The 19492-nt window shown below is 42.2% G+C and overlaps 1 protein-coding gene across 2 annotated transcripts; it reads left to right on the top strand.

Annotated features, from left to right (window-relative positions):
* Positions 1–1625: 1625 nt before the first annotated feature.
* On the top strand, positions 1626–19255 carry LOC124011121 (elongation of very long chain fatty acids protein 6-like). 2 transcript variants are annotated; one of them, XM_046324176.1, is made up of 5 exons: positions 1626–1857; positions 13690–13821; positions 14566–14717; positions 15903–16378; positions 19198–19255. In XM_046324176.1, the coding sequence occupies exons 1-4, from the start codon at positions 1775–1777 to the stop codon at positions 16361–16363; spliced, it is 828 nt and encodes a 275-aa protein (XP_046180132.1). In that variant the 5' UTR covers positions 1626–1774; the 3' UTR covers positions 16364–16378; positions 19198–19255. The 2 variants fall into 2 exon arrangements, with proteins under 2 accessions (XP_046180132.1, XP_046180131.1); XM_046324175.1 differs by lacking the exon at positions 19198–19255 and having other exon boundaries at positions 15903–18696.
* Positions 19256–19492: the final 237 nt, after the last annotated feature.

The following is a 19492-nucleotide window of genomic DNA, read 5'->3' on the forward strand; positions in this document are numbered from 1 at the left end:
CACCCCCGTTCGTCTTCCCTCCCCCCTCCCGTCCTTGTCGAGAGCGCACCTATTTACAAGGTACATAAGATCATGGACATGCGTTCTCGGGGACGGGGTCACCAATACCTAGTGGATTGGGAGGGTTACGGTCCTGAGGAGAGGAGTTGGGTTCCGTCTCGGGACGTGCTGGACCGTTCACTCATCGATGATTTCCTCCGTTGCCGCCAGGATTCCTCCTCGAGTGCGCCAGGAGGCGCTCGGTGAGTGGGGGGTACTGTCATGTTTGTCATTTATTATCATGTCTTGTCCCTGTGCTCCCCATGCTATTCGTTTCCCTCTGCTGGTCTTATTTGGTTCTTTCCCTCCTTCTATCCCTCTCTCTCCCCCTCCCTCTCTCACTCTCTCGCTCTCTCTTCTCTCTATCGTTCCGTTCCTGCTCCCAGCTGTTCCTATTCCCCTAATCATCATTTAGTCTTCCCACACCTGTTCCCGATCCTTTCCCCTGATTAGAGTCCCTATTTTTTCCTTTGTGATCCGTTCCTGTCCCGTCGGTTCCTTGTATTGTATTCACCATGCTGTGATTGCGTTTCGCCCTGTCCTGTCGTGTTTTTGCTGTGATGGTGTATCGCCCTGTCCTGTCGTGTTTTTTTGCCTTCATCAGATGCTGCGTGTGAGCAGGTGTCTCTGTCGACTACGGCCTGCGCCTACCCGAAGCGACCTGCAGTCTGTGGCCGCTTCTCCAGTTGTTTCCCCTCTACAAGTCTAGAGGATTTCTGTTATTCCGTTTTGGACTTAAATAAACTCTGTTTCTGTTAAGTCGCTTTTGGGTCCTCTTTCACCTGCATGACATATAATGCCTTATGAAGGGAGTGTTAAAATCCCCCGTGTGAAATTATCCACAAGGGTGTAACGTCTTGGGAATCCATGCAGGAGTTCCTTATTCCGGTTTGGCCCTCAAGGCAGAGTTGTGTCTGTAAGGTGGAATGAGACTGTACCACTTATGATGGCATAATATGCATGTGCTCATTAAGTGGTATTGGTCTAATCCACACTCTGCCTTGGTGACCGAACCTGAATACGGAGTTCCTGCATGGACTGGTGAAGTCGTTACATCCCTATGGAGCATTCCATACAGGGCAGTATAACACTGGCATTATAAGATGCAAACCTTGCAAAAATACATGTGTGCATTCTGATATCGTTACACCCCTGTGGAGCATTTCATTCAGGGTATTATAACATCCACATTTAGGGCCAGGCGTAATACCTTATGAAGCAAACTGTTATAATTTACTGGCAATAATGCTCTTTGGATGTTGTAATGTACGTTTATATGCAGTGTTATTAGCACCTGTTATTCATGGCTTATAAAGCATTCGGAATGTGCTCTAATGCAGCAAATGAAGTGTTACCAAATGTTGATGCACTATTAGAAGGATTGTGATTCATGTGAAGACTTATTTTTGCTGCACATTTCCCAATAGGCTGTAGAAAGCATGTGCAGTCTCAGTGACTGACATTATTGGCCTTACAGTGACGATCAACTGTACTTGGAGAATATATACTTTCAACGGGCTTTAGGACCTTGAATCCAACTCCTTGGTGGAGAGGGCGTATGTCGGCTCTAGGTGGAAGGCATATAGCCGGACATTCACATTAAGTTGGGAATTTCTGGCAGTGGCAAGAGCAATGCGAGAAAAGGGGTGTTGCTGAGATAGAGATAATTCAGTTGAATATAACACATCGTCAGAATATACATTTGTCTCCGTTTATAGGAAAGCTCACAGAGAACATGTCGGTGTTGGCTCTGCAAGAGTACGAATTTGAGAAACAGTTCAACGAGGACGAAGCCATACGATGGATGCAAGAAAACTGGTAGGCTATATGAAATATCCTATTGATGTTGGAATGATTGTTGGTTTATATGTAGCATAATATCCTCATAATCTTATAAATAGAAACAGGAATTTCATTAATAAGAATAATATAGCCTATCTTTCTGGATGCTGCTAACTTCAAGTTTGCAAATAGTTTATGGTCTGCTTATAGGCAATCCTATAATAAAAGCTCCTATGAAGTTAGAGTATCGTCCGCACACAGTAGTTTACCATATTCACAGCATTGCTATGATACATATATGCCTGCTGTGCATTAGTTACAATGAATCAAGGAAGGGTCCCTTGGTGTCAGGGAACTGACTGATCATAGCATCTTCTGATGTGACTCTCAGGGATTTGTCAGTGAAGAGAAGTAGTATGTTTATTTTAGGCTTTTAGGCATCTTGCGTTCACTGCTGCCCAATACTGTAGCTCGCGTGACAACTGGCAGGCTGTGAATGAAAGAAACCCGACATTGGTAGGCGGGGTACTGACAGAGGTAGACGGCGAGTTTATTACTATTATATTTAGCCTACCGTCCGTCGCGCTCCGGCTTGGAGTCGGTAGGCACGTTTCTCCAAACGGTCAGAATAACTAAACAAACGTGTTAATTCTTTGAAACAGATCGATACGTCTATGATGCTCACCATTACAACCACATTCCAAAAAAAAGGTGATCAAATTATAGCCAAACATGAAAGATAATGGCACTGCCTGGATCGGCTATATGTGTTCATGTTCTGGACATATGCTCACCAAAAATGGTTTAAGATCGTATCTCTTATCTTATAAGCAGGTTATGCTCAATCTGCAATCACACCACCCTCTTAATATTGGTAAGTGACTTCAGGAAATAAATCCCCATTATGCTTATTGATAATTTTTTATAGCCACCAGTGTCCAATTCGTCCACTGAGTTTACCAGTGTTGTAGCCTGTAAGAGGTTACCACTCATGCTTTGGTTTAGCCGAATAAACTCAGCTCCACAATTTATGATTGAGTTGAGTGGCGACTAGTTTGGGCGGACTGGAGCGTTTTATTCAAACCTTTTCAGCACCCAAAGAATAGCCCGCAATTACACAGAACAATGTTGTGTGTAATTGCTGGTCTTTGGGTCCTGAAATCAGTCGTGCTTTATGTTGTTCAACTCCATCGTAAATCGCGGAGTTGAGTTTAATGGGCTAGCATGGGTTATAAATTGACTTTCAAACAGATGCTCATAGTATTTATACCGTTTGAAAAACCTTCAATGGACAGGGAGAAATCAAAGTTGTAACTTAGCAACAGCAGCAACCGACACTAATGCCACATGCTGATTTATGGGTAGGCTACACAAGTATAAAGTAGCTCAAATAAGTGTGGTAATTTGTTATAGTAGAAACATTTATGTTGCAATGAAACACTTAATTTAAAATGGAAATGTTCCTTGGTGAGTCCAAATGTGATCCTTGTCAGAATCAAGCTTGTGGCAACATTTGTGCAGGAGTTGTCCATGAGTTGGTACTACCAACTGACCAATAGTGTAAACATTTGTGCAGGAGCTGTCCATGAGTTGGTACTACCAACCGACCAATAGAATGATGTCTGCTGACAGAGTGCTAGCCAATCACATCGCAGCTGATCTGTGCCGACTCTTCTGGGAAGCCTTTGGAGCAGGGATGTCTGCTCTGGCAAGACCATATTGCATGGTTTTAAGAGGAAATAATCATTCATAAGTGGTTAGTCATATTCACCCAAAAGAAAATTAAATAGAAAGAGGCCTACAATAGGTTTATGAACATGTAACATGGTTGCAGCCCTTCAACATAAACTCATAGAGAGGAAAATAAGCATTTAATGTTAACCAACCTGTTTCTTTCTCTGCCATACAGATACAATAACAATGCATTGCTTCATGTGTGATAGATTTTCTGGCACATTTGAACTGCCATCAATCTTTGGGGCCCTATTCAATCAAACCAAATACCTTAATTACACGCTCTGATCCATGTTCTCTTCAAAACAACACTTTCAAACTCTGTGGCACTGTAATTGAAATGTGTTCTCACTATGTGGGGAAAAAACCCTCTCTCGCATCACATTTCTTGAATGGGCCACGGTATGTTGAGGCCTACCAAACACCAATGGGAAAGAGGAAATGTTTAATGGTAGGCTGCTAGGCTGCTGTAGTAGCTGGCTATTGACTACTGTGTGATGACATGGTTGCAGGGATGGACTCTGTAGCAGCCAGTACTAATATAGACTTATGGAAAGTGCACCTGAGTCCAGCGAGAACAAAACCCTGGGGAAAGTGAGGACAGATGATAAGCTCTTTTGTGAACAACTGCGAACAATCAGGCTAATGCAAACCTTGCCTCATTGTTGTAACAAGGGTTGTTCTCTGCTGCCTCTCAACTATTGGGGTGCTCAATTATACAAACAGGAGAGAAGAGTAATGGTTGACTCAGCATTTCTGAAAATGGCGTCTGGCCAATCCAGGCTTGCATCACTGCAACGGCTTCTGGGCCGGCTAAGTAAACTGCCCCTGGTGTCATATTTTGTTTGCATAATTCTTTCTCAGGAATACAGTATATAGACATTTCGTGGATTAAGGAACGTTTTCTCTTGCAGTGAGCCAACAAATTGGCACTGTGACATTTAGATGATGACATTAAACAGATTTTTTTCACGAGATCACCGTTCAATTGCAATAGGATAAGCATAATTGTAAACATGAGTGTATGGCTCTGTGCCAGCAAGTGTCCAAACAACAACCTTACAGATCAGCTCACAGCTGGCTATCTGCCTGCAATTAAGATGAAGGCTGGTCTCAATGTCCAGCACACTGTGGCTGCCTGCCACTGAAATACACATATATTCCATTTACCTGCTGAGTCATTCTCACTCAGTTCCCCACAGATGTCCCAATAGCTCAGCGTCAGTGATGGTTGCTTATGTTGTGTAGTGTATTCAGTCGTTGAAACCCTCAATGGGCTTCCAAGCAATTGGATACCATCCTCTTGGGTGAATGCATGTCATTGTAGAATCAGTTGTTTTGTGCAATTCTGAAGGAAGTGCTGTAGACCCCAACAAAGCATGATGGGATACTATGTTAGCTTGTGGCGTGGACATACAGTATTTATTGTGCTCTTTGTTCAAATATTGGATGGTTCTGTCAGAGCATTATGATGATAGATTTGTTGCTCTGATTAAAAGTTAGTTGAGGTTTAAATGTGCAAGACAAATGGTATTGTCTGTATGCTGTACTGTTGAGGATGTGCCCATTAACGAAAACAGACTTGTAGGTCTTAGGAAGATTACTGTTCCCCCTGCAGTCTCATGTTACTCATGTTACTGATCCAGTCCAACTTGTCTGCTTATTAAATTTTTGTTCAGCTGCCAAGAACATTTGCAGCCTTTTGTTATGGATTCCTAGAGCTCTAATCACTGGGTGGAAAATGCACTCCCAATGGGTTCATTAGAAAGGGACCCCTACCTCCTAGGAACTCCTATACATTTGAACGGATTGGAAACTGTAGGTGTAAGCAATATGCGTCAACTTGCCTTCTGATAAGCAATACGATGCAAATTCCATCCAGCCAATCTGTCCAATTGTTTCAGATCTACAGGAGTTCCTAGAGGGAAGAGGCAATGCTTCCTTTTGGAATTCAGCCGACGTCTTTGGTCCTCAGTTACCCAGCATAATCTTGCCATCACATTCAAATGTCTTAAGGAACCTCCCAGCTAGCACATGTAGCTCCTTGGAAGTTGTGGGAACATGTGTTTTTGTTTTCATATTTGTTGTGGGAGCAAAGCCATACGTTTACTGACTGGTAAAACTGAACGTAAAACTGAACAGATGTGAAAATGTTGCCTGTTCTGGGAATGTATATTTTTACGCTGCAGGGAGGTTCTGAGAACATTTTACTCTGATTCCCTTAAAGTTTTCCTGTGAGGTTTTATTAACGCTCTGAGATCGGAAAATATAGGTTATTTTAAGGTTATTAAATGACATTCTAAGAACATTCTCTAAATGTTGTGATCGTTTTGTTATGGTTATTATTTAAAGTTTTCTTATCACTGTAAGAACTACATTTAAATGTTATTTGCTATCTTACTTGGGATTAACTTTTCTGAACTCCAAGCACAGATACAGTAGAACAACATGGAAATGAATTTGTTTTGGCATTAGTAATGAACATACATATATATAAACATATATATATATATATATTGTGACTCGGCATCAGTGAGATTAAAATGTATGATCTTCTGTTCTCTATCCCGGGAATTAGTCCATTGCAACTCCAGGATGGAACAGGCATGTCATGTATTTTTACAAAGTTGTTAATTTTAGTCTATTTAAACAGACCCTATTTCAAAGGAAACAAGCACTCATTAAGGTCAGGTGTGGCCAATAGGTGGGCATGGCCAACACACCTGAAGCGAGTTTGGTTGACGCTGAGAACGGAATGTACTATATGTTTTCAAACAACATTCTTAGAAACATGGTCTGAACGTTGCTATCATTTCCTTTTGATTTTTATGGAATGTTTTCGTCATGTCCTGAGAACGGAATATATAGCTTATTGATGTTAATGTGTAGATTTACATTTTTTTTAGAACATTCTCAGAATATTGCCAGGAACTGACATTAAAGAGAAACCATATATTCTCTGAATGTTCTGAGAACTGTGCTTCAGTCAGACAATTGTTTTAATATTCCCAGAACGTAGTAAAAATATGACATTAATCAGAACCACATTGGAACTTGTATGGAATGTTCTGTGGAAGTACTGAAATTCCCACGGAAGAACATTGTTTCTTGACGTTCTCTGACAAATTTGAGAACATTACTTTAAATAGAAACATGATGAAACCTGTAGGAAATGTTATGCTGGAGTACTGAAATTCCAACAGAAAATCATTGTTTCTTGACTTTCTTAGAACAATTTGAGAACATTCCCAATGTCAAACCAGTTGGAGAATGTTCCTAGCACGTTCCTAGAACATTTTTGTGAAGTTCCTTAAATGTGCTGAACAACTATCCTGCACCATTCCCAGAAAGTTGTGGGAAGGTTGTATGCAAAATAACTACAGGACTACCACTCTCTCACCAAGCTCTAACATATGGTTTTCAGAACATTATGTGCTAATTCGGCCTCCTCTCCCCTCGGTAGCTAATACTACATCATCAATGATTGTGACTCTCTGACAAAGGTTAGAATTTTACCTTTCTCTAAGGTTAGGCCAGCTAGCTGGTCTCCAATGAGTTATGGTATCGACTCCTGGGAGTAATGTTTTGCATGCTGCTTTTCCCAGAAGGACAGGCTGCAAAGATGATGATTGCTGCTGACTGCGTCGACCCAGAGCACACCTCTGACTTGACGTTGATTCACCCAGCAGCTCATCTGAATTGGGGAGACAGAGATGAAGATATTGGGTGAACGTTTCTCAAGAGAAAAACCCTCTCTCAAATTTGACTCTGCCATCTCGTCGCAGTCCCAGCTGAGAGTTAACATGCTAACAGAGGAAAGAGCAGTCATTCCATCATCAAGTCAATTTCACCAAACAGCTTTAGCAGAGGCATAGCCATTTTCATTCCAACAGTGTGTCACATTAAATGTGTTTTTGCATTCGTGCAAGTGGCCATGAGGTGCAATGTACATCTAATTTGCACCACTTACCATGCATCCTTCTATTCCCTAGTGATCTACATCTGGCACAATGGCAATAGGTCTCATTAAAAACTTTGCAAAGCAAAATGGGGGAATAGGTCTAATTCAAACCTTTGCAGAGCTTTCATTCTCTTCCTACTATAAATAAACCAGTCACTCACCATTACACTTTAATCCCTTAACAAGCTGAAACTATTATTTGCCAGAGCCAAAGTAAATAATTTGCCTTGTACAATTATAATCAGCTCAACAGAAATAGGCAGTGAAACTAACAGGGTAAATGTTAAAGTGGCAATATGTAACCTTTGGGGGCAACCTAACCAAATTCACATAGAAATGTTAGTTATAAATCTATCATTCTACTTGAATGCAAGTCTAAGAAGCGGTAGATCTGTTCTATGTGCACTATTTCTACGCTTCCCATTCTTAAGTTTTGTTTTTGCGGCTTTTATTTTCGGTTTCGTACACCAGCTTCAAACAGCTGAAACAACCATTTTGTTTATTGAAATTGATCAGAAATACAGTGTAGACATTGTTAATGTTGTGAATGATCATTGTAGCGGGAAAAGTCCGATTTTAATGGAATATCTATATAGGTGTTCAGAGGCCCATTATCAGCAACCATCACTCCTGTGTTCCAATGGCACATTGTGGTAGCTAATCTAAATTTATAATTTTGAAAGGCTAATTGATCATTAGAAAACCCTTTTGAAATTATGTTACCACAGCTGAAAACTGTTGTTCTGATTAAAAAAGAAATAAAACTGTCCTTATTTAGACTATTTTAGTATCTGGAGTATTAGCATTTGTGGGTTCGTTACAGGCTCAAAATGGCCATCCTCACACTGCAAAGCCTTTTTAAAATGAGAAACTTAGATTAGCTACCATGACGTGCCATTGGAACACAGGAGTGATGGTTGCTGACAATGGGCCAAAACAAGGACATTTCTAAGTGACCCCAAACTTTTGAACGGTAGAGTATATTATTTATTTCACAGCAGTTTAGGTAGAGAATCATTGTACCATCTTATTTTGTCACATAAACTGAAATTAGGTGAACTATTCGAGTTTCAGCAACTAGGAAATAGTGGAGCGATTTCGGCGTAGGGCAACTTTAAATAATCGTATAATTTTGGGACTCATTCTTCTTCTCATTTTCATTAAATACACTGCTGTATACATGAAGTATCACTTTTTAGTGTTAGGTTTTGTATAATCTCATCCAACAGATGGCTCTCTCTCTGTCAACCTGTCTGGTTTCACAACGCCACAGAATGGAACTTGAATGGGAGTCTATGGCAGGAACGGCAACAACTGGATGATCTCTCAGTCTGTCATTATCTAGCGCAACCTTTAGAACCTTCCCCCTACTTTGTAGACTTCAAAGCACAAGCAGTGCAAGTAATTTAAGCAAGGAAGTGAGTTCGGAAAATCTGAAAGTACGCATCTTAGAATTAGATTTCACATACAATATCAACATTATATGCCTGAACTCAGAATCAATAGGGCTCACCCAAAATAATATGGCTAATGTGATTTTCAGAATCTAATACAACTGTCGGAGGTTCGCTCCCTCTCGGTTTCCACTAGTTTCCATAGCCACAAATCTAAAACCGGGTTAATTTAAGCTTAACTTAGGTATAAGCATCAGGTTAGTAGTGTGGTTAAGGTTAGGTTTAAAATCAGATTTTATGAAGAGAAATTGTAGAAATATGCAGGGTTTATGACTTTGTGTCTGTGTTGATTAATGACGACTCTCCCCCGCCTCGATTTAGAGCCACACCTCATAGTCGTGTGAGTTTCTCAGAGTACAAATTGATTAGAATGTCACTCAGTAAATCCACACCCACAAAGTTCCAAACAGTCCCACACTGTTACCAAGTTCTATGGGCCAGAAATTTGAGCCTGGGGACAAGGTTCGGTTTTATTCGATGCAAGAAATACTGAATTTGTAATATTCAGGACTTATTTATTGCTTGGCCTTATGTATCAGTTTGTTTACGGAACCGAAAGTTTGGCGTACATCAGGGATCTGACTTGACACCACTACTGATTCCTCTGCTACTGTCCAACCTACAAACGATCAAAGATAGCCAGGGGACAAGGTAGTTCACCCTAAACTTAGCCACCTTACTGTGAGGACAGCTCCAAGACTGAGCACACACACACACACACACACTCATCCTCACACTGCAAAGTCAGTGTTACGTAAGGGGAGAAATCTCCTGCTCCAGCTAATACAGATCTAAGTTACACAGCAGGTTAGCTAGCAGCTTTGACCAACACAGCTAGGGGGAGGGGAAGGGCCACTTATTGTGAACTGCTTCGGAAGGTGTGTGCAGATCTTGCCCGTGTGTGCAGATCTTGCCCGTGTGTGCAGATCTTGCCCGTGTGTGCAGATCTTGCCCGTGTGTGCAGATCTTGCCCGTGTGTGCAGATCTTGCCCGTGTGTGCAGATCTTGCCCGTGTGTGCAGATCTGCCCGTGTGTGCAGATCTTGCCCGTGTGTGCAGATCTTGCCCGTGTGTGCAGATCTTGCCAGTAATACAAAGACTCCTTTGTATTATAGAAATTGAGCCAAATAGTTCCTGCCATTGTGCAGATCTTGCCAGTAATACAAAGACTCCTTTGTATTATAGAAATTGAGCCAAATAGTTCCTGCCATTGTGCAGTATCTTGCTCAGGTGTGATTTATGTCTTCAGTTAAGATTTGTTTCGAAATCTGTTCACACTTTCCCTAGTCTCTCGCTCAGGTGTGATTTATGCCTTCAGTTAAGATTTGTTTCGAAATCTGTTCACACTTTCGCTGGTCTCTCGCTCTGAAAAAAGGCCTCTTATACTGTTTATATATTCGCAGAGCAAGATCGTTATTGCACCGATTTTTCAATAAAGCCCCAAACCAGTGGACATATTATTCCACAAGTAAATGCACAGAGTTGCAGCATGTGGTTGTCGTTATGATACAGTGTTGTGCGATCCTACGTTATGATTAAAACCAGGTTCAGTCATTAGTTCTAATATGACCTAAATATTAAAGTCATCAACGTTTTATTTTATATATATATATATATATATATATATATATATATATATATATATATATATTAGTTCACGCCACTTGCAAGCTCTGTTTGACAGGATGACCTGATGCATGATGCAGACATACGACGGAATGCTATCCCCACCACTGCCTTGCTCGCTCTATCAGAAATGCATTAGATGAGCCCCTAATGTTGTCTTTGCTCCAGCAGTGGCTTTGATACACAGACTCGGCTACCGCCCAGCAAGTCACACCCAGCGATAAGGGAATGCATGGGAGCTGGCTGGCTCTCCACGGACTCTGATGATGACTGGCAAAAAGAGAAACTCTGCTGGATAGTTCTCAGGGATGTGAGAGGTGCAATATACTAAATGAAGAAAAATGTCTACCACTGGTTGAGTTGTCAGCTAATGGAAATTCAATGTTAAATTAACAAAACATTTCACAATGTCATTGGATTTAAGTTAAAAGTTGGATGTAAAAAAAAAAAAAATCCCTTACGTTTATGACTTGTAGAAATCGGATCAGTTTTCCACGTCGATTCAGCTTCATTGCGTAACATTTACATTTTTCAAATGATGTGGAAACAACGTTGATTCCACCAGTTTTTGCCCAGTGGTTTGTGCCATCACTCTTAGTCAGGAACAGCTTTTATGGTGTACAGTTTCCTGTCATTTGGGATTTCCAAATAGCATTGCATTTACATTTAAGCAGACACTTTTTTGTTGTTTTACGAGTTTTCATCTAAATACATCCTGTCTCATGTCGCTTTGTTGTTCAATATTGTCAGAAAGGAGTAGAGTACAAATAAATCAGTCATGAAGAAATTAGTTCAGTGCCAAGAAAGTCACATTTTTGGGAATTGTTTGAAGTGCAGTGCATAAATCTTGTTTCAGGTGAAGATGGATTAGTACACCTTCTCTGATGTTGTCATTCAGAGATGATTGCATATTCCTGACAGCATTTGCATATCCCCTGACAGAGCTGCTCTGTTGTAATTTGCTTAGAGGCACAGATCTAGGATCAGCTTATACTCCCCCAATCATAACCATGATGAAAATGCTAAACTGACCAGTGATAAGCATATCGGGCAATCTTCAATGTACTCTGACCGAGGTATAGACAGGCAGTAAGAGACACATTCAGCCCTGATGGAAGCTCTGACTTGAATGCCCTTGCCACTGGCAGCTACTACGAGTCGTGGAGGCATGATGTGAATTCACACTGACATCTCAAATTAATTTCCATTCCCGGAGGCATAGCTTGGCCACAGCTGACCTGATCAAGCAAGGAGAGAGACTTTGTAGACTTTGACCGTGCCTCAGGTTTTCTCTGATATTCGTGGGTTTTTCCGATTCGCAATACCTCCTCTTATGTTATTGTACCTCATTCAGACCGTACTCTGTAGGGCTTTTCACACTACTGAGACAAACCGAACTGAACCAAACCAAGCTGTACTGAGCTGACCTGGGTACCTGGTTTCTAGGAACTGTGCTGGATTGGACAATGTGAGAAGGAAATAACCGAACCAGCAGAGTTTGGTTTGAGTTTGGTGTGATAGTGTGAAAAGGGTATTTGGTCCTCTACTTCCTAGTATCCACATCTCTGAAGCTTCATACTGTTATGAGGAATCACACTGAAGGCCATTTATCATTGTGACCTTTAACCTTTTTTTAAAGTCTGAAGCCAGTGTGTGAGGAATGTGGGGATTGTTGCTAATCTAGAATTGGCTCGGCCTCTCTAAGTAGGATGCTTACTCTGAGTCGCTCCGTTCTTCACCCTTGTTTATTTACATCGAAACAACGAAGACATTCTGCGCTCATTGTGTGAAAGCAGATTCCTTTGGACTTTAACTGCACTGCTTTGTCCTTTGTTCAATCAGTTATCAAACCTGGAAGCTTTCATTTTTTTGCATTTTGCACAAAGAGTGACATGTCGTCAATAACAGTAATGTCCTTTCAGGATATTGTTTTGATGTAAGATTGTTCAGAAGTGTTACAGTAATGCTGTCAGTATTACATTATTCACATGGTCAACACAGGCTCGTTAGGGAGTGTCCCTACAGGAAGTTAGGATCTATTACATTTCTATAGCGTTAGGTTGTGGCGGCAGGGTAGCCTAGTGGTTAGAGTGTTGGACTAATAACTGAAATGTTGCAAGTTCAAATCCCCCAGCTGACAAGGTACAAATCAGTTGTTCTGACCCTGAACAGGCAGGTAACCCACTGTTCCTAGACTGTCATTGAAAGTAAGAATTTGTTCTTAACTGATTTGCCTAGTTAAATAAAGTTTTATTTTGTTTACAGAGCCTTTTTTGTTGGTCAGGAAACAGTTCTTCCTTCCCTTCAAAGCAAATGGATCTATCCATAAATCCATAAAAGCTAGTGCGCAAAGGTAAACTTCCCATCTACTTCCTAAATGTACATCTGTTTCATGGAAAGAGGATGTTCGTGGTTATAATGTTCGGGGTTATAATGCTTCTGGGGAATTGGTTCTGGGAACTTGTGTTGAACTTGTGTTATAAAGATGGGCAGAGCAAAGAAGGTGGTGAGAGTGGACTTTTTAGGTCATATCTCTCCTGCATTGAATTGACAACTCCAAAAACCACTCCAATCTGCCTGGGGGGGATGGCAGATAGGCTGAGAGGCGACGCCTTTGCTATCATACTTAGAGAACTCAAGCATAATGACAAGCCACATTTTCTTCCTCAATCTAAGCTTTGATCATAATTACCCTAAATGAGCTTTCTCCTTTTTCTTCTCTTCAACCATTTTTCACAGGGAAGCTACGCAAAATAGTGCACTTATCTCCTGGTTCTTGTAGACCTCGTCAGCTGAAAAGAGCAATAAACAGTGCTGTTGCCACCATACAAAGCTGATGGTGCAGAATGGAGAAGGGGAGTTATTGCCATTTACGTTTGTTTGCAAGGCCTAGGGTCTTCCCCCCAAAATCTCATCAAATCACATTTTATTCGTCACGTTCGCCGAATGCAACAGGTGTAGTCCTTACCGTGAAATGCTTACTTACAAGCCCTTAACCAACAATGCAGTTCAAGACATAGAGTTCTGAAAATGTTTACCACAGGTGGCAGTGAGTGCCGAATGTGTAATGTTCACAAAACTCCATCCTTTACAGGAAGAAGTCGTTCCTCTTCTCAGCCCTCTATGCTGCCTTCATACTAGGCGGTCGCCGTGTGATGAAACGAAGGGAGAAGTTTGAGCTGAGGAAACCGTTGGCACTGTGGTCCCTCACTCTCGCAGTATTCAGGTAAGTGGCTTGCCCTGATTTGAATTGTCCTCATTGGTCAGGATGTGTTGCACCTGTCGCCTCATTAGTCGGTAGAGGTAGTTTCATTAGTCAGTAGGCATGAACGATGTCGGAAGAGCGACACCGCTGTTTAGCTCTTCCTCTTTAAGTTTTTATCTCGTGTCTCCCCTGTTTGGTTTGCTCCACGTTTATTTGCACTCCCTTACCTAAGTTGTTGTGGGCTTTCCTTTCCATTAGTTTGTCTGATGTCAGGCAAATCTAGTGGACGTCCATGGTGAGTGTTTGTTAGGACCTTACTTGAGTTGTCTTGGCAAGCACCCAGTCAGTAAGTACCCCTAGTGATGCCTTTCAGAACCCATTTTAAAACCTCACCTGTTTCGTTCTGGTTGTCAGTTGGGTCATTTGTTAGTTCCCTATTTCTGTTGAGTGATGATTTTTGGTTTCTTATTGGGGAACGTAACACAGTCAATGCACATGCTGTAAGCATGTTGAATAGCATTAAATAGCTATATATAACTATCAGGTCAATTTTAAAGTTATGTTCCGGATAGTTTTGAGTAAAGAACTCACTGTGTAGAAGTCCTTGTGCTGTAAAATGTTCACGTGTGTGCATAGGCAGTAGTTGTGTAAACAACGATGCTGTACAAACTTTGCTGTAGCAGGAGTGACCGTATTCCAGGGTTCTTGGGCTTGACTTAGTGTATTCTGCTAACTGTTTTTTCTGTCTGTCTCTCTCTTGTCCAGTATATTTGGTGCTGTCCGCACTGGGAGTTACATGACATACATTCTGATGACTAAAGGGCTCAAGCAGTCAGTGTGTGATCAGAGCTTCTACAACGGGCCGGTCAGCAAGTTCTGGGCCTACGCCTTTGTGCTCAGTAAAGCACCAGAATTGGGTAAGATGACTGACTTCTACTACTACTACTACTACTACTAGTATACTACTACTACTACTACTAGTATACTACTACTACATTTACATTTACATTTAAGTCATTTAGCAGATGCTACTACTACTACCATTATCTGTAATAAAGTGTTTTACATGTGAATGCCTTTTTGTGTCCATTGTGGTTTGTGGTATTAGACGTGAAAATATGTTAATAATTTACATGAAATATCTCTGCCCCCATGTGGCTGAAATAACTCACCCGAGGATCGGCACACGGATCTGTAGGCACGAAAATGCTGTCATGTCAGACATTTCACACACAGTAGCACAAGAAACAAATGACGTCTTCAATGATCTTTTCTGTCCTCAATTGCCTCAGCGACAGGCGTGCCCTCTCACCCCAATGGGGGCAAGTTTGGATGACCTTTCACTCGTCCCCAAAGACTGTCTGGGAATACATTTTCTTCCTGTGTAGCCCTTTTGTATTTGCCCAGTCTTGCGGTCACTGGGGCTCCACACCCTGTCAGCTCTGAGTACGAGCCCATAGCAGGAGCTCCCTTTCTGGGGCACATGGAGGGGGATAGAAGCCCCTACCCTTAACTTGGTTCTAGAGCTTTGGTTGGGTGACCAGCACATTGAGACCTGCAAATGGAACATAGCAGCCACTTAGCCAAAGCACTGCTTGCTGTCACAGAGGCATATGGGAGGCAGAGAGATAGAGAGAGAAAGAGAGCAGAGAGAGAGAGAGCAGAGAGAGAAAGAGAGAGAGAGAGCAGAGAGAGAGATGCTGTACAAACACACGCTCTCACACACACAGACGGGGGCACAGAGCTAACTCTGAATCCTCTGGTAGTTTTCCACTTTCAAGCAGTGGGTTCACCAATTAGTCAGGAATGTGCCAAGAACATGGGTATTAGAAGATAACACCGAAGTAGAACTCAGTGCTGGTAATATGTGTTACCTGAAATGGAAGGTCTGAGCTTTTGTTCCTTTCAATTTGTTACTGTGAAATGTAAATTTCCTTCCCCTTTTCTAACTCTTTCTCAATGTCTCTGTCTCTCACTTTTTGTATACTTTCTCTGTCCTTCCCTCTATATTCCATCTCTCTCTCTCTCTCTCTCTCTCTCTCTCTCTCTCTCTCTCTCTCTCTCTCTCTCTCTCTCTCTCTCTCTTCACACCCACCATGCAGGTGACACCCTGTTCATCGTGCTGCGGAAGCAGAAGCTCATCTTTCTCCACTGGTACCATCACATGACTGTTCTGCTGTACTCCTGGTACTCTTACAAGGACATGGTGGCCGGCGGCGGCTGGTTCATGACCATGAACTACCTGGTCCACGCCGTCATGTACTCCTACTACGCCCTGAGGGCGGTCGGCTTCAAGGTCTCAAGGAAATTCGCCATGTTCATCACGCTCACGCAGATCACCCAGATGCTGGTGGGCTGCGTGGTGAACTACCTGGTGTACTCGTGGATGCAGCAGGGTCAGGAGTGCCCGTCGCACGTGCAGAACATTGTGTGGTCCTCGCTCATGTACCTCAGCTACTTTGTGCTCTTCTGCCAGTTCTTCCACGAGGCCTACATTGACAAGACCAAGAAGGCCGCCGCAGCTAAAGCAGAAGCCGCCGCAGCTGCCAGGAAGACCCAGTAGACGCGTTTTTGGGAGGTAAAGAAAGAAAGAAAGAAAGACGAGGATGTACTCGAGTCGCGGTGAACAATGACTGAGGAGATGGGGAGAATTATCCAGGATGTGAAGGAGGGTGATGGATAGATGGGTGGGTGGAGGAATGAAAGTGGGAGGGTAGGCTGGGGTTGTGTGGAACATGCAGGAACAAAAGGCGGCTGCTGTCTGCTTGTGCTTTAGAATACTACTAACGTGCAAATGTCAAATACTTTGCTTTGACGGAGGTGCCATCTTTAGAGAGCTGCACTGTAGAAGGAAGCACTTACATACCAACGCGACAAACAGTCAGTGTGTCCTTCACCTGATGTTCCTTTGGCTCCCACTTGATTCTCCATATTTATTATAAAAAATCTAAAATAATATCAAAGGGACAGTCACATTTATACCAGATAAAGGAAGTACATCTACTTGAAAGGTGTTACTTGATAAATAGGAAGTGTATTGGTACTTGTGAAGAATGAGGTGGCTTCAATTTACGATTGAAACCATCTAGGTGTTTTTTGTCAACGTCTTTTCTTCATCTTTATTTTGTGTTTTTCTGTTTTGGTATGTCAAATTGTTTTAGACACTGGGAGTGTGTGAGAGGTAGACTTTTGTAAGACGGCTGATGTATGTTCGGTGGATGACTAGTACCGATGGAGTGAACGACACTGTATCTTCTGTATCCATCTTTGCAACACAACATTTTCTCAGATCTTAGGTTCCTCTCTATTCCTTCACAAAATATGCATATCATCTTGATAAAGATCTTGATAAAGATCAGATATGGGCTTAAAGATGCTAAAAGGCGTCGAAGGGGGAAGGCTGCTTAATTCGATACAAACATCTGATCTGAAGGCCCATTGGAGAGAAAAAAAATCATGTGACCACACTGGACGTATGTGGCATGATAGGAAACGGAGTCTGACAGTGACCTGTTCACCTGCCTGTAATGACCTCACAATGTCACCGACCACATTGGAATGTGAGACGCCATACATTTCCAAAGAGTTTAACGAAAGAAAGGGGTCTCGGAAAAAGGCCTTGAGACATTTTTTTGTTTAAGAAAAAAGCATGCAGTTGTCAAAATTCACTGTTATATCACTTTAAGTAACCGGTGTTTTTTAATGGTGTCTGCCACGCTATTGTTCATGGGATATTAACGTATGAACCAAGAGTGCAAACAAAGGAGTGTTATGCTGCCAACGGTGTCATGTCTGTTTATTTTATTCTCAGCAACGACTGTCTTGGCATCAGTCGTTAGTGGTTTAGTTGTATGTCAGTGAAGGCAAAGAGTACACATCAAGGGGAAATCATGCCACAGCCGTAAGCAGCTTGTATTACCACAGCCGTAAGCAGCTTGCGCATGTGTGTAAGAGCAGCACGTGTGTGAGAGTGTGTGAGGAAGTGACCGTTTGCACCTCGTCTATTTTGCATATTGTTATTTTTCTTAACAAATAAACTAAACTGGTTAAATTGCATACCAGGGGTATGGTCTGGCCAAAAGATAGCAAAGATTCCACCTGCTAGTTTTGGCTGAGAAACCGAAGCCACAACAACATCATGGTAGTTCTTGTCTCTAGTGTCTGTTGGATACTTCACACACAGCTACACTACACAAAGAACGTCATTTGAAACATGCCTCGTAGGAACGACGCAAATGAGTTCGATCAAACCTAAGACAATTAAATGACCTGAGGTCGGGGGTATTTTGTAAAACACTTGCAGAAGTAACTGCATCTCACAATTTATAATGAAAATAATTGACGGTCGCACGTTATTCTATAACATGTTGGTAAAAAGTAAAACTAGAATGATCTCCTAAGCGAGAAGATTTCATTGCTCATTACGACGAAAGAGAGAGAACACCCTTGCAATGGATAGCAACAAGCGTATCTGTCTGCACAAGTGTCACAAACCCAGCAATCAGGTTTACAGTAGATGCTATAACATTGTCAACTTTGAGTTGAGTATCTACCCTGCAATTGGTTCAATTATAGTCCAGGTGGGTGATAAGCAATCATGCAACACTTAGGGCTACTATCGTCATAGAGATTATTCGATGGCTATCTACTTGAAGGCGCTTCGAAAGATAAACAAGTTATTGTCAGATAAACTCAGTATCCTTTCTATTCCGCCGTATCTCCGTTACCATAGGCACCCCATTTTAGAGCGTTGGTCAAAATTGAGATTAGGCTTTGTGCATGCGTGTGTGTGTGTGTGTGTGTGTGTGTGTGTGTGTGTGTGTGTGTGTGTGTGTGTGTGTGTGTGTGTGTGTGTGTGTGTGTGTGTGTGTGTGTGTGTGTGTGTGTGTGTGTGTGTGTGTGTGTGTGTGTGTGTGTGTGTGTGTGTGCGTGCATGCATGTGTTTGTGTGCGTGCGTGCGTGCGTGTGTGTGTGCGTGCATGCGTGTGTTTGTGTGTGTGCGTGCGTGCGTGTGTGTGTATGCTTACAGTGCTCATTTCTGTCACTGCTAGTAGTATCATACAGTACAGCCTTATATAGACCTACTCTGCATAAACCTACTTCTGTCATGTTTTGTCTTATATTGTCTTGTCATTATGCTTTCCCTTCTGTTCGTTTCCCCCTGCTGGTCTTTTTAGGTTCGTTCCCTTTTTTCTCTCTCCCTCCCTCTCTCTCTTCTCTCTATCGTTCCGTCCCTGCTCCCAGCTGTTCCTATTCCCCTACTCAATCATCTAATCTTTTCACACCTGTTCCGTATCTTGCCCTCTGATTAGAGTCCCTATTTCTTCCCTTGTCTTCCGTTTCTGTCCTGTCGGATCCTTGTATATTGTTCGCCGTGCTGTGTCTTGTTTCCCTCAGATGCTGCGTGTGAGCAGGTGTCTGAGTCTGCTACGGTCGGTGCCTTCCCGAGGCAACCTACAGTTTATGGTCGAGTCTCCAGTCTGTCCTCGTCACTACGAGTGGAATTAGTTTTTTATGTTTTGTTTTCTGCTCTGATTTGTCTAGGAGTATTGCCTATTTCCTTTACTGGAATAAAGACTCTGTTTTCGCCAAGTCGCTTTTGGGTCCTCATTCACCTGCATAACAGAAGGATCCGACCAAGAATGGACCCAGCGACTATGGATTCTCTCTACTCTTCTCTCGAGTTCCAGGG

This window comes from Oncorhynchus gorbuscha, linkage group LG23 (genome assembly GCF_021184085.1).
Source record: "Oncorhynchus gorbuscha isolate QuinsamMale2020 ecotype Even-year linkage group LG23, OgorEven_v1.0, whole genome shotgun sequence".
Lineage (NCBI taxonomy): Eukaryota > Metazoa > Chordata > Actinopteri > Salmoniformes > Salmonidae > Oncorhynchus > Oncorhynchus gorbuscha.

What these genes read in the sequence shown, in the direction of transcription:
- LOC124011121 (XM_046324176.1), top strand. Translation starts at nt 1,775, where the DNA reads ATGTCGGTGTTGGCTCTGCAAGAGTACGAATTTGAGAAACAGTTCAAC. An exon ending in CTCACTCTCGCAGTATTCAG is followed by an intron (nt 13,822 to 14,565) that starts GTAAGTGGCTTG and finishes TCTCTTGTCCAG; the next exon opens with TATATTTGGTGCTGTCCGCA. An exon ending in CAGTAAAGCACCAGAATTGG is followed by an intron (nt 14,718 to 15,902) that starts GTAAGATGACTG and finishes CCCACCATGCAG; the next exon opens with GTGACACCCTGTTCATCGTG.